The 13,541-nt window shown below is 46.7% G+C and overlaps 1 protein-coding gene across 1 annotated transcript in view; it reads left to right on the top strand.

Moving 5' to 3' along the window:
* The first annotated feature begins 2,793 nt into the window (after positions 1–2,793).
* The window catches only part of PDE3B (phosphodiesterase 3B), a 199,914-nt gene continuing 189,166 nt past the window's right edge, over positions 2,794–13,541 (top strand). The window contains exon 1 of the mRNA XM_063946478.1: positions 2,794–4,176. Coding sequence (XP_063802548.1) covers positions 3,376–4,176 — 801 coding nt within the window. The 5' untranslated portion in view covers positions 2,794–3,375. The remainder of the gene's footprint in view (positions 4,177–13,541) is intronic.

Raw genomic sequence — 13,541 nt, 5'->3', positions numbered from 1 at the left:
GCTGGACACAGATTGGGAACTTCATTGGTAATACTCTGTTCTCCAACATGGCTGCCCCCAGCACAGGAGACATACTTAGCTGTTAGCACACAGCTTTAGCCAGCTTCTGTCTCTGACACACTATAATGTGTCACCACTAGAGGACCTTACCGCAGCGATCCCCGCAGCAGCGCCCGGCTCTCCAGACCCTTGGTCCCCGGCCCTTGGCAGCCGCACATCCGTACAGAAGGACCCGCCGCCAGCAGCTCCCTGCCGCCACAGCCGCGCCAACCGGCGGGATGGTAACCCGCGGGCGCACCCGCCGGAGGTAAGGCTCTGACAGATATCACAGAAGAAAAACAGGCAGGTTGTGATATATCAACTCAGTAGAACCCTCTCGTCATGTGACTGGCATAAACAGTCTTTGTGATGTCACTCAGCATTGGTATAAAAGACACTGCTTGGTATAAAACTATCAGTTAACAGTAGTGTCTGTAAATACGTCATCTCACAGTGAAGCTTTTTTTAATCTAAATATTATATCAAAATAATGATTGATCAAACTGGTAAAATTCATGCTTGTTGAGTTTTATCACCTCAGTAGGCTGATCAAGTAATGGGCCCTACACACTCTGCGATCCGCCGCTGAGCCGGCCGACCCGACGGTGGGGGGGAGGTGACGTTTCTTCACTCCCCTCGTCACCCGGCTCCATAGCAGTGCATGCTAATATGGACGAGATTGTCCATATTGGCCTGCATGCATAAGCGACCCGGCACCAACGATGAACGAGCGCGGGGCCTCGCATCGTTCAGCGTTGGTGCCTACACACTGAACGATATGAACGAATTCTCATTCATTAATGAACGACAACGTTCATATCGTTCAGTGAAATCGCCTAATGTGTACGGCCTATAACTTCTAACTTCATAAACAACCTTTGTGATGTCACTCAGCTTTGGACTAAAAGTCACTCATGTATCTTCTTATATAACTTCTCAAAGTGGAAGGTAAGCTAATTTTTACCTAAATGTTAGGTACAGATTTCTTTTAAGTTATTTATAAAGTACACATATTCCTCAGAGCTTTACGGACAAAATATTTGGCCATCTACATCAATCCCTACTCCTGTGGAGCTTACAATCTATGTTCCCTACCGCATACACACACACATACATACACACTAGGGTTCATTTTTGCTAGGAGACAATTAACCTACCATCATATGTTTGGATTGCGGGAGGAAACCATAGTACCCATGCAAGAACGGGGAGAATAGACAAACTCCACCCAGTTAGGGCTATAGTGGGAATCTAACCCATGACCTCAGTGCTGTGAGGCAGGAATGCTGTCCATGACACCAGACATATATCAGAGGTAAAGAAAAAAGGCAGGTTGTAATTTATCACCTCATTTAAATGGCTAATATCACAAACACACTTTGTTATGTCACTCAGTTCTGGTATAAAAGTCACTACTTGTTATATAACTGTCAGTTATCAGCTATATTTGCCGATATGAATTCACAAAATATAATGCAAGCTTATTTTAGCTTAGATGTTAGATATACAGATTGATAGAGGTGTTTTAAGACTGAAGGAAGCCGTGTGTAGATGTCCTTGGTCCCCCTCCCGCCTGGAAAAGTTGGGGCAGGAACAAGCACAGAAAATCATAAGGACGTTAGCACTGTGCCAAAGTCCTCTGCGTATGTGCCATATTTAGGGCATTATTATTTATTTATTACCAGTTATTTCCTGGAGGAAAACCCGAGTACCCGGAGGAAACCCACGCAAGTATGGGGAGAAAATACAAACTCCACACAGTTAGAACCATGTTGTCATAGTTACAGTGCTGCCTGCCGTATTATTTAAAGAAACCACTGGAATAATGGTGAGAGGCCGATAGAATGGGCCGGAAAGTACATTATAGATACGCCTATGTTGCTGTGGACTGGGGGCCAAAATTCCAGTCAAAGTATGATAGGAAGGTTATATATACGCACACACAATTGGGCCCGTATATGGCAGCACTGTAGTTAGAGTTAGTTGAGGCAGTATACAGCAGCAGAGTCGTTGGAACAGTATATGGCAGCACAGTAGTCAGTTTGGGGCACCGTAGTCAGGAAAGTGCACAGCAGAACAGTCGGGCAGAGCATCAGCAGAGCGCTGTAGTTAGTTAGGGACAATACACGGCAGGGCAGAGCTGTGCAGTCAGGCAGAGCAGTAGCAGAGCGCTATAGGTAGTCAGGGACAATACGTGGCAGAGCAGTGCAGTCGGGCTCTGCTCAGTCAGGGACAGTACATGGCAGAGTAATAGCAGAGCGCTGCAGTTATTTGAGACAGTACACATAGCAGAGCAATGCAGTCAGTCAGGGCAGTAGCACACAGCAGAGCCTTGTAGTTAGGCAAGACAGTACACAGCAGAGCAGAGCACTGTAGTTACTTAATCGGTACACGACAGCACATGGCAGAACGCTGTAGTTAGGTGGGACAGTACATGGCAGAGCAGTGCAGTATGGCACAGCAGCAGCAGAGCACTGTATTTAAGCGAGACAGCACATGGCAGAACGCTGTAGTTAGGTAGGACAGTACATGGCACAGCAGTGCAGTATGGCACAGCAGCAGCAGAGCACTGTCCATACTTGCCTACCTGACCCTCTCCATGAGGGAGAAAATGCTCTGTTCCTGGACTTTCCTGGGAATGTATGATTGCCATCACCTGTGGTGAGCTAGTTAATTGATAAGAAAGGTGTTGGCAATCATACATTACCAGGAAAGTCCAGGAACAGAGCATTTTCTCCCTCATGGAGAGGGTCAGGTAGGCAAGTATGAATTAAGCGGGACAGCACAGGGCAGAGCGTTGTAGTTAGGTGGGACAGTACATGGCAGAGCAGTGCAGTATGGCACAGCAGCAGCAGAGCACTGTAGTTAGTCGGGACAGTGCACACGGCAGAGCAGCAGCAGAGCGCTGTAGGAAGTGCCGGGCAGAGCACTGTAGTGTTAGCCGGGACACAGCAGAGCAGAGCACTATAGTTAGTCGGGACAGTGCACACGGCAGAGCAGCAGCAGCAGCAGAGCGCTGTAGGAAGTGCCGGGCAGAGCAGAGCACTGTAGTTATCCGGGACACAGCAGAGCACTATAGTTAGTCGGGACAGTGCACGGCAGAGCAGCAGCACATAGCAGAGCGCTGTAGTGAGCCGGGACACAGCAGAGCGCTGTAGGAAGTGCCGGGCAGAGTGTGACAGGAGGGAAGGGACCTATTACAGCGGCGGCCGGGAGGGAGCAGGGAGGCGGCGGGGCGATACCTCTGGCACTAGAAGCAGCAGCAGCCGGAGAGCCGGGGGGCGCGGGAGGATGGGCTGCGGGACATGAGGCTGTCCGCCGGGGCCGCAGCTGGGGATGGCTCCCGGGGAAGAGCAGAGCATGAAGCAGCCGGACGCCGCGGGCTCGGACGGCCTGAGGAACGGCTATGTGCGGGGCTGCGTCACCCCGCTCCCTCCGGACCCCCAGCGCCCCGTCCTGTGCCGCTGCCTCGGCCGGGCGCCCCCCTCCTCCTGCTCCGTGCTGTGCGGCGGGGCTGCCGTGGCGGCGGCCGCCTGGTCCGTGCTGGGGAGCGGGGCGGCGGTGGCGGGCTGGGCGCGGTGCCTGCTGCCCGCCCTGAGCCCCCTCTTCAGCCTGGCCTGCGCCTTCTTCTTCCTCACCTGCTACCTGGCCCGCCTGTCCCGGCACGGGAGCGGGGCGCTGTGGCTGCTGGCCCTGCCCGCCTGCTGCTGCTGCGGGGACGCTCTGCTGCTACAGGCGGGGGAGCCGGCGGGGCTGCTGGCCGTGCTGGCCTGTGTGGGGCTGCTGACCCTGTGGCAGGGGCTGAGGCTGGGGCACAGCGTGCTGGTGCTGCTCTTCTCCAGCCTGGTCTGGCTGCTGTCCCTCACCAGCCTGGGCTCCCTGCCCCCGGCCCTCAGAGCCCTGGGGGGCTGCCTGGTGGGGCTGGCCGGCTCCCTGCTGGCCCTGGCCTTCTGCCACTGCTTCCACATCCGGGAGGCTCACCCCAGGACTGCTGCCCCGGTGCTGGAGGAGAAGGTGCCGGTGATCCGACCCCGGAGGAGGTCCAGCTGCGTGTCCCTGGGGGAGACCCCCGCCAGCTACTGTGCCGGCGGCAAGATGTCCCGGAGACCCTCGCTGCCCTGTATCTCCAGGGAGCAGGTAAGGAGCAGCTGTGCTTACCCTGACACTGTGGGCCCAGGAGCTGACACTTCTTCACCTGGTATATACACACATACTTACCCTGACACTGTAGGCCTAGGAGCTGACACTTCACCTGGTATATACACACACGTACTTACCCTGACACTGTGGGCCTAGGAGCTGACACTTCACCTGGTATATACACACATACTTACCCTGACACTGTGGGCCCAGGAGCTGACACTTCACCTGGTATATACACACATACTTACCCTGACACTGTGGGCCCAGGAGCTGACACTTCACCTGGTATAAACACACGTACTTACCCTGACACTGTGGGCCCAGGAGCTGACACTTCACCTGGTATATACACACATACTTACCCTGACACTGTGGGCCTAGGAGCTGACACTTCACCTGGTATATACACACGTACTTACCCTGACACTGTGGGCCTAGGAGCTGACACTTCACCTGGTATATACACACATACTTACCCTGACACTGTGGGCCCAGGAGCTGACACTTCACCTGGTATATACACACATACTTACCCTGACACTGTGGGCCCAGGAGCTGACACTTCACCTGGTATAAACACACGTACTTACCCTGACACTGTGGGCCCAGGAGCTGACACTTCACCTGGTATAAACACACGTACTTACCCTGACACTGTGGGCCCAGGAGCTGACACTTCACCTGGTATATACACACATACTTACTCTGACACTGTAGGCCTAGGAGCTGACACTTCACCTGGTATATACACACGTACTTACCCTGACACTGTGGGCCTAGGAGCTGACACTTCACCTGGTATATACACACGTACTTACCCTGACACTGTGGGCCTAGGAGCTGACACTTCACCTGGTATATACACACGTACTTACCCTGACACTGTGGGCCTAGGAGCTGACACTTCACCTGATATATACACACGTACTTACCCTGACACTGTGGGCCTAGGAGCTGACACTTCACCTGATATATACACACGTACTTACCCTGACACTGGGGGCCTAGGAGCTGACACTTCACCTGATATATACACACGTACTTACCCTGACACTGTAGGCCAGGCCTGGCCAACCTGTGGCTCTCCAGATGTTGTGAAACTACACATCCCTGCATGCCCTGCCACAGTTTTAGCATTCCCTAATAGCAAAACTGTGGCAAAGCATGATGGGACTTGTAGTTTTACAACAGCTGGAGAGCCACAGGTTGGCCAGGCCTGCTGTAGGCCCAGGAGCTGACACTGCACCTGGTATATACACACGTACTTACCCTGACACTGTAGGCCCAGGAGCTAACACTTCACATTGCATATACACACGTACTTACCCTGACACTGTAGGCCTAGGAGCTGACACTTCACCTGGTATATACACACGTACTTACCCTGACACTGTGGGCCCAGGAGCTAACACTTCACCTGGTATACACGATATACACATACTTAGCCTCCTGTGGGCGCAGGAGCTGACACTTCCCCTGGTATATACACACATTCTTACCCTGACACTGTGGGCCCAGGAGCTGATACTTCACCTGGTATATACACACATACCCTGACGCTGTGGGCCCAGGAGCTAACACTTCACCTGGTATATACACACATACTTACCCTGACACTGTGGGCCCAGGAGCTGACACTGCACCTGGTATATACACACATACTTACCCTGACACTGTGGGCCCAGGAGCTGACACTGCACCTGGTATATACACACATACTTACCCTGACACTGTGGGCCCAGGAGCTGACCCTTTACCTGGTATATACACACATACTTACCCTGACACTGTGGGCCCAGGAGCTGACACTGCACCTGGTATATACACACATACTTACCCTGACACTGTGGGCCCAGGAGCTGACACTTCACCTGGCATATACACACATACTTACCATGACACTTCACCTGGTATGTATATATACACACACTTACCCTGAGACTGTGGGCCCAGGAGCTGACACTCCTTTCAGCACCAGGCATATATACACAGACACTTTCCCTGTGATTGTGGGCCCAGGAACTGACACTTATCAGCACTAGTACATATACACTTTCCCTGTTACTGTGGGCCCAATAGCTGTAATTAATGTGTCTGTGGGCCCAAGAGCTGACACTTCTTTCTCTGTATCTCAGCACCTGGTACATTCACATCAAAGTCCTTACTGTTGTTTTTTTTTATTGCAAACGATCTGTGGAAAATGTTCCAGCTTGGTGGAAAGAAGGAATGTCCGATAAGAGACTGTTGTGTCATGGCAAGGGGAATGAGAATTTGTGGAGGGGACACTTGTTTACCTCTTGCTGTCACCCTGTCCCCTCCCTCCCCAGCCCCTGCACGTTTATTGGCTTTCTGCAGATTTCGGCTGTCTGGAATAGAATGACTGCCCTACTGTATTTACTGCTCTGTGGTTATCGTCAGTTTCTGAAATAATATAGTTTTGTGAAGTGTTTAGGACTAGATATAATCTGTATACTCTCGCAAAACCAACGGGAACCAGGAGTTACAATGACCTTTGCTCTCTTGCCATCCAGAACCTCAAAGTTCCTCTTTTTACCCCCTTTCCTCTCTCTGCATAACATTTGCATATGTATTCTCTAACAGCGGCTGCAGGACATTGCGCTGACACAGCCACCCCTTACGGACATATAGGTGAATTTAAGGCCTTTTGTATGCGGATTATGCCAACCCCTCACTTTATTAATATTTGCACGTCTTAGTGGAACTCTGTTCCAGCAAATAATTCCTTTCGGGACCCCTCTCCGTTCCCTTCCTTGGATGACTGCATAAATCTGCAAGCATTTATAAGCAGCCAGGTCTTTGCCATGAGCCGCTGCACAGAGAAAATGAATACTTAAGTGCAAAGCTCCTGATCAATATTTAACCAGTGTGCGCTGATAAGCCCCAGTGTACAATATTCCTATTCGCACACGGAACACTGAGCATGCCCTATAGAGTGTTCCAGTGTTCCGTCTAAGTGTTCCTCCCCTCCTAAATCGCTTCCAGCCTCTCCATTTGTTGTGGTTAATGGAATCTACAGGATTAAACTTTTCCCCCCCGAATGCCTTTGGAAGTCTGCAATATTTATAAGTGCCTGCGCTATACGCAGAGAAAGCTAGATCTGTACTGGACAGATTACAGCAAAGGTCACACGATTATTGCGACACCTCTTACAGTGGGAAACAGACATGGCTTTATGTATTTATTAACATTTTACTTGTATAGCGCCAGCGTATTTCATTGCACTTAACAATCGTCTGTACCAGTGATTCCCAAACTGGGTTCCGCCAGCCGGTTGGTGGTTCAGGACCAAATCAAATTATTTATGGTCCATGTGATAGGTAAAACCAGTACTTGTGGCTGCCAAACATAAAATATGTTGAATCTTGTACCTCACCACATAACTGACCCTAAAAGTGACATATAAACCCAAATTGCATAATTTAATTTATTTTTTATTTTTTTCTGATTTTCTCAAACTTAATACTCTAGGGCGCCGCGATTCAAAAAAGTTTGGGAGCCGCTGGTCTATACAAACTTTTACTTTATAGTTAAGAGAGCAGTTTGGAAAAGTCTCGCACATCTGTGTCCCTGCCTGTGCAATAAGTGTGTGTGCTTCTGGTTTGTCTTCAGCAACCGTTCAAGTGTAAATAACCAGTGTTTCATAACATTAATTGTGCATCTAATATATATATATATATATATATATATATATATATATATATATATATATATATATATATATATATATATATATATATATATATATATATATATATATATATATATATATATATATATATATAATATATATATTTCTGTATTGCAAAAGTGGTGCTCGGGGTTCCACGAATAATCAGATACACATGATGCAGCCATGACATGCTGCACTATGTAAACACTGCTATTGAAATTGTGCTGACGACGGTGCATGTATTGTATGTATCTGATTTTTGGAACACAGTATCTGCATTTTGCTAAAAGGAACCTGATTGCCATCTCTTGGTTTATGGATTTGACCTGTTTTACTGACTCCTGACTACACCTGGGCGATTATTGGAATATATCTGTGAGTCCTGGTACAAAAAGCGTTATGTCTGTCTATGATATATAGCTATATCTCTATATATCTATATATGACATTTAGCTATGTATATTATAGATTGTAAGCTTGCGAGCAGGGCCCTCCTACCTCCGTCTGTCTGTCTTTGCCCAGTTTGTTCTATTACTGTTCTAATTGTAAAGCGCAACAGAACGTGCTGCGCTATATAAAAAACTGTTAATTTATCTATCTATCTATCTATCTATCTATCTATCTATCTATCTATCTATCTATCTATCTATCTATCTATCTATCTATCTATCTATCTATCTAATACAGATTGAGTATCCCATTTCCAAATATTCCGAAATATGGTTCTGAAATATGGAATTTTTTGAGTGAGATAGTGAAACCTTTGTTTTCTGATGGCTCAATGTACATAAAATTTGTTTAATGCACAAAGTTATTAAAAATATTGGCTAAAATGACCTTCAGGCTGTGTGTATAAGGTGTATATGAAACATTTATTTATTAACAGTTTCTTATAAACTGTTAATAAATAAATAAATGCATTCTGTGCTTATACTTGGGTCCCATCGCTATGATCTCATTATGGTATGCAATTATTCCTAAATTCGGAAAAATTCGATATCCAAAATCTGGTCCCACTCGTTTTGGATAAGGGATACTCAGCCTGTAGAATGTATGTATATGTGTTTGTGTAGTGCATATTAAAGTTGAAGCCAAGCTATTGCACGCTGTGGTAAGTAGCCAGCCTGCAGAGTTGGTGCCACAGTTCTGTGCTAGGTCCCTCTCCCAGGTAACAGTAAGGGTAGTAACAGACGTTGAGGTTCTTTCCTGTTTGTTCGTTGTAAATAGAACTGATTTTGAAATTCACCCATTGTGCACAAAGAACAGCGCGTAAGTCGGCTTATGTAAAGCCCCAGGTTTGCAGGGCCTTGGCACGGGGGCGCCAGTAGCCTCTTACACCACCTGCTAAATACCAGGTCAGGAGGTCACACCCTGGCCGTGTTGGGTTAATGTTTTGTTTGCTGACGCACTTCGGTATCCCACATTTCTGGTTTGTGTCAGTGTCTCCTCCCCATTTAACCTGTTCGCTGCCAGCAGGCTGCATTGTGGTTGGCAGCCCACTCTGTGGAGCTCTGTGCACTTCGGTATAGACTGTGCGCTGTTAACCCCCTAGCATTGCAGAATATCAATATTAAGGGTGTTTTCTTCATCATTGTTTGAGTTTGTTTGGTTACAGTCCAACTACTTTGTTGTTCTATACATCTAGCACAGGGTTTGTTTCATGCCTCTCTGTAAGCAAAGTGTAGCTAAATAATATAAATAAAATCTACTTGTATCACCAACAAAGGCTGTAGCTGGGATTGGGTTTTTTGAAGCACATAAGTTAAGGCCGTTTCATGCTTTAGCAATGATAGAGGTTGACGTCTGTAAATAGCGTCGTGGCCTATCTATGTCACTCATATACATTCCTTAAACTCGCTGACTATCTGGTCATACAATGATCGCCCCAATAATTGTTTAGGGCAGAGGTTCCCAAATGCCATCCCCAAGGCACCCTAACGGTCATGGTTTTAAGTATATCCATGGTTCAACACAGATGGTTAAATCAAATTGACTGGTTTAGTCACCTGTGGCCAAGCATGGATATACTTTAAGCCTGGAGCGTTGGGGTGCCTTGAGGAACGTGTTTGGGAACCCCTGATATAGCTTAAGCCTTAATGCTTCTCTTCCTCAATACATTGCTTTGTTGTTAAAGTTCTTAATATATTCAAAAGCTTCTATCATATCTTCCCTTCTTATTAATGTTGTAACACAGACCATTTTACTCCTTCCCTATGTGATCTCTCATTTGTAGATCACATGAACGCGCATCATTTTTTTTTTAAATGTACAGGCGCACAACTATTACAATACAATTGCTGTATGGTGGAAATAAAGAATGTACTATAGCTGTTTCTGGAACTTCTGAGGATTGAGTGCAAAGAGTTAACAAGTAAATTCACAAATAATGTCATGCTTTGACAGGCTCTCCCCATTCCATACTACTTTGTTACAACATAAGGATATATTGCTTTATTACAGTATACTCTTGACAGCCAGGGTTCCAAGCAGTAATTTACTTTTCCTTCCAACTATTCCTTCATTAACCTTAAATGCTGAAGAAAAGCGAATACGTTAAGTGCTGTATTTCAACCTCAAGGCAGCAAAAAAAAAAGACAAAAGAGGAGTCGTAGACGCTCTGTAAAGGCACAGCGCAAAATCTGAGGCACAGCCTGGTGTGAATGTATTAAAGCTTAGCAGATGTCTGAAGTATGGGGAGGAAGGAGGGCGCGTTTTCCGAGTTTTACCAATTGAGGTTTTCTCACAGCTGTTTCACTTGTCCTTAATTTCACATGTGGAGTTTTTCGCGGTGCTGGAACTCCTGCGGAATATCTCGAAATTCCCATCTTCAGTCACAGACATGAATCAGTTGCAAAATTATTAGAGGTTAACTTGCTCCAATGCCTCCCAGCTACTGCAGGTGCAGAGTTCATCAGAGCTGTCTTATCCTATGCATGCGATACGGCGTATTTCCTCAACACGCGTTTATAGTCCCACAGGGAAGGGAAATATGTCTTTATTCTGTTGTGTATGAATAATTTATTCGGTTGATGCACTTGGGTTAAATATTGCAGCATCCCGATTTGTTAAAATTGTTTAACAGGACCAGCGACGTAGGGAGACGGACTTCATTGAGACTATTAAAGATAGTTCCTGGTGTATAGGGCTGATTGTTTTCATTTAAGGGAATAATTTGGCCACTAAACCAAAAGAAGTTGCACAAATCAACTTTGCTACTTTTTTGTTGTTAAGTTTTTTTTTTTCTTACTGGTCTATTGTCTCTAAAACTATTGCTTACAATTTCCGTTTGGACGACTTACTAAAGGAAGTCTGCTGTTCATAGGAAAATTGCTTTCACCATGGTCACATACTTTCACTCCTATAGCTTCAGTTCTAATTATCTACATGTATTTTCTTGAATGGTGTTAGTAGCTCTCGTACATAGAGCAATTCAGTGGTGTCATAGTAAGTTGGGACTTTATAAAACCAAAGTTGTGCAACAATGAATCATTTAACCGGTTAGTATAGAGATATTTTGTGTATTTTCTGTTCTTTTGGGACTCGGGCAAAATGACAATATAACTTTATTTTTTTGGTAACGCTGCACTTTTTTTTTAATGTGTATATATCATTATTGGTGGATTTTGCAAAACTATTCAACCATTGTACCCTCTGTGATATCCCATATTCTCTGTCATATGATAAATAGCTGTCTTCTGTAGATCAGCTCTGATCAGGTAACTTGGAAATATTATTCTGAAGGATTCCACCCAGTGTCTGCATGTAAAGGGTTAATGTTTTACCCCAGAGGCGGCATTATGTACGGTTGTTTGCCCCCGAACAACTGAGTCCACCAGTGTGCCCGAATCTTACTGCTCCGATTGTCTCCATTGGACAGAACCCTCCTTGCACATGCTGGCACTCCAACGGGGTGCGTCTTCGGGAGATGTTCTCCTCGTGTCGCAGCAGAACGGAATGACAAACGTCTTCTGTCTACAAAACTAGTCAAGGCTAGATGGCCTGCAGATCTACTCTTCAGTAGCTGCTATATGACCTGAGATGGTGTCAGACAGTGGTTTAAATCTGGAAAGGAATTTATTCAGAGCCTGTGTAATTGCTCAGACTTTCATTATTGCATTTGCTTTTTATTTATTAATGTTCCTCGTTTCTGTCACATCTGACACCTTTACACTTTCTGTGAAGTGACTACACAGTGCCAGTCCTGACCGGTTCACTCCACAAATAGATTGACGTCTGGATGGCTTGATTCTTCTCTGCGCGCTAGCAAGATGGCGGCACACACAGGCCGGTGGTGTCCATCTTCTGTCTGAGTTTTCCATCCCCCTCCCACCCCCTAGTGATAGTCATTTTAGGGGCCCCCATACTTTACTGTTGGCCTAATTCAGACCTGATCAGTGTGCTGCAAATGACATTGTCCTGTGATCAGATAGTTGCCACCCAGGGGGAGGGAAAGTTCGCCCCGTGGAAGTGTGCGATTGCTTGTGTACGCTGTGCGAAAATTCCAAACCGTCAGCGGACAACTGCAAAACCGTTTGCATCTCACTCACCATCGAATGTTTTGCCCATTCTGTGCAGTGTTTGCAGTGTGTGCGTAGCTCAATACTTACTACTCCAGTGCGAAGAAATCGGGCTGATCGGGGCCGGAGCGGACGTCGTACACCCGCCCTGAAAACACTTGGGAACCCCTGCGTTTTTACCAGACACTCCCAGAAAACGGCCAGTTACCACCCACAAACGGCCTTCCTGTCAATCACCTTGCGAACGCCCGTGCGATCGATATTTTCGCACTATCCTGTCGTTTGGCGACGCAACTGCACATTGCAGTGCAAGCACAGTAGTTCGATAATCGCCCGCTGTGCGAAAATGCACAGCAACGATCCGGTCTGAATCGGGCCCTGTGATCGGGTAAGATAGGGCAAGATGACTCTTAAACGTTCACTTGGTGAAAGCAACGCACAGAACCACTGTCTGACCCTTTGTTATGTGGATCTGTTGAAGCTGTTCCTTCGGGGGACCCGTGTATTCAGATTCGACGTAAAATGCTGGTAGAAGCCACGACGGTGGCTCGGAGGGGTCACGACTGCCCTCTTTGCAGTGATTGTTTACATGTCGCCTTCACATTTTAATAATGAACGGGCGGCCTGTTATTGCCGGCTGATATAGAACCGATCATTTTAAATTCATTAACATTTTAATCCCACGTCTGAATTTCCTGTGTGGAAACAGCATGAATACAGCAAATCTTTCCAGTCACTGTGTAAAAACCAGAAGCCCCTTCCCAGCGTGCAATACATTTGCTCACATGGAGTAACATACGTCGCCTCAAGAAACTCCTCACAAATTCATCCAAGTTTTTCTTTTAGTTGTAAATTATTGTCCATTGAATTAACGTATGGAATCTGTGATCCGTTCCTGCAATGGATCACGTGTTCATGTAATGCACTGACTTTTTAGTGAAAAAAAAAATGTTTAGCTTTTACAGTTCAAATGTGCCTGTCTCTTAATTGCCCTGAGAGCAACCATTTTGTTTGGGCCCGGGCCAATACGGAGGAGAACGCATCCTGGCAATGTATGAGGAACCGGTTACATCGTCAGGTGTCTTGATGGGCTACACAGTTGATTCCACCTACAAAATGGTTGCCACTCTGTGTGCAGGTGGATTTCAGCA

This window comes from Pseudophryne corroboree, chromosome 11 (genome assembly GCF_028390025.1).
Source record: "Pseudophryne corroboree isolate aPseCor3 chromosome 11, aPseCor3.hap2, whole genome shotgun sequence".
NCBI lineage: Eukaryota > Metazoa > Chordata > Amphibia > Anura > Myobatrachidae > Pseudophryne > Pseudophryne corroboree.
Note: the sequence above shows the minus strand (reverse complement) of the source record. Positions and strands in the feature narration are given on the sequence as shown.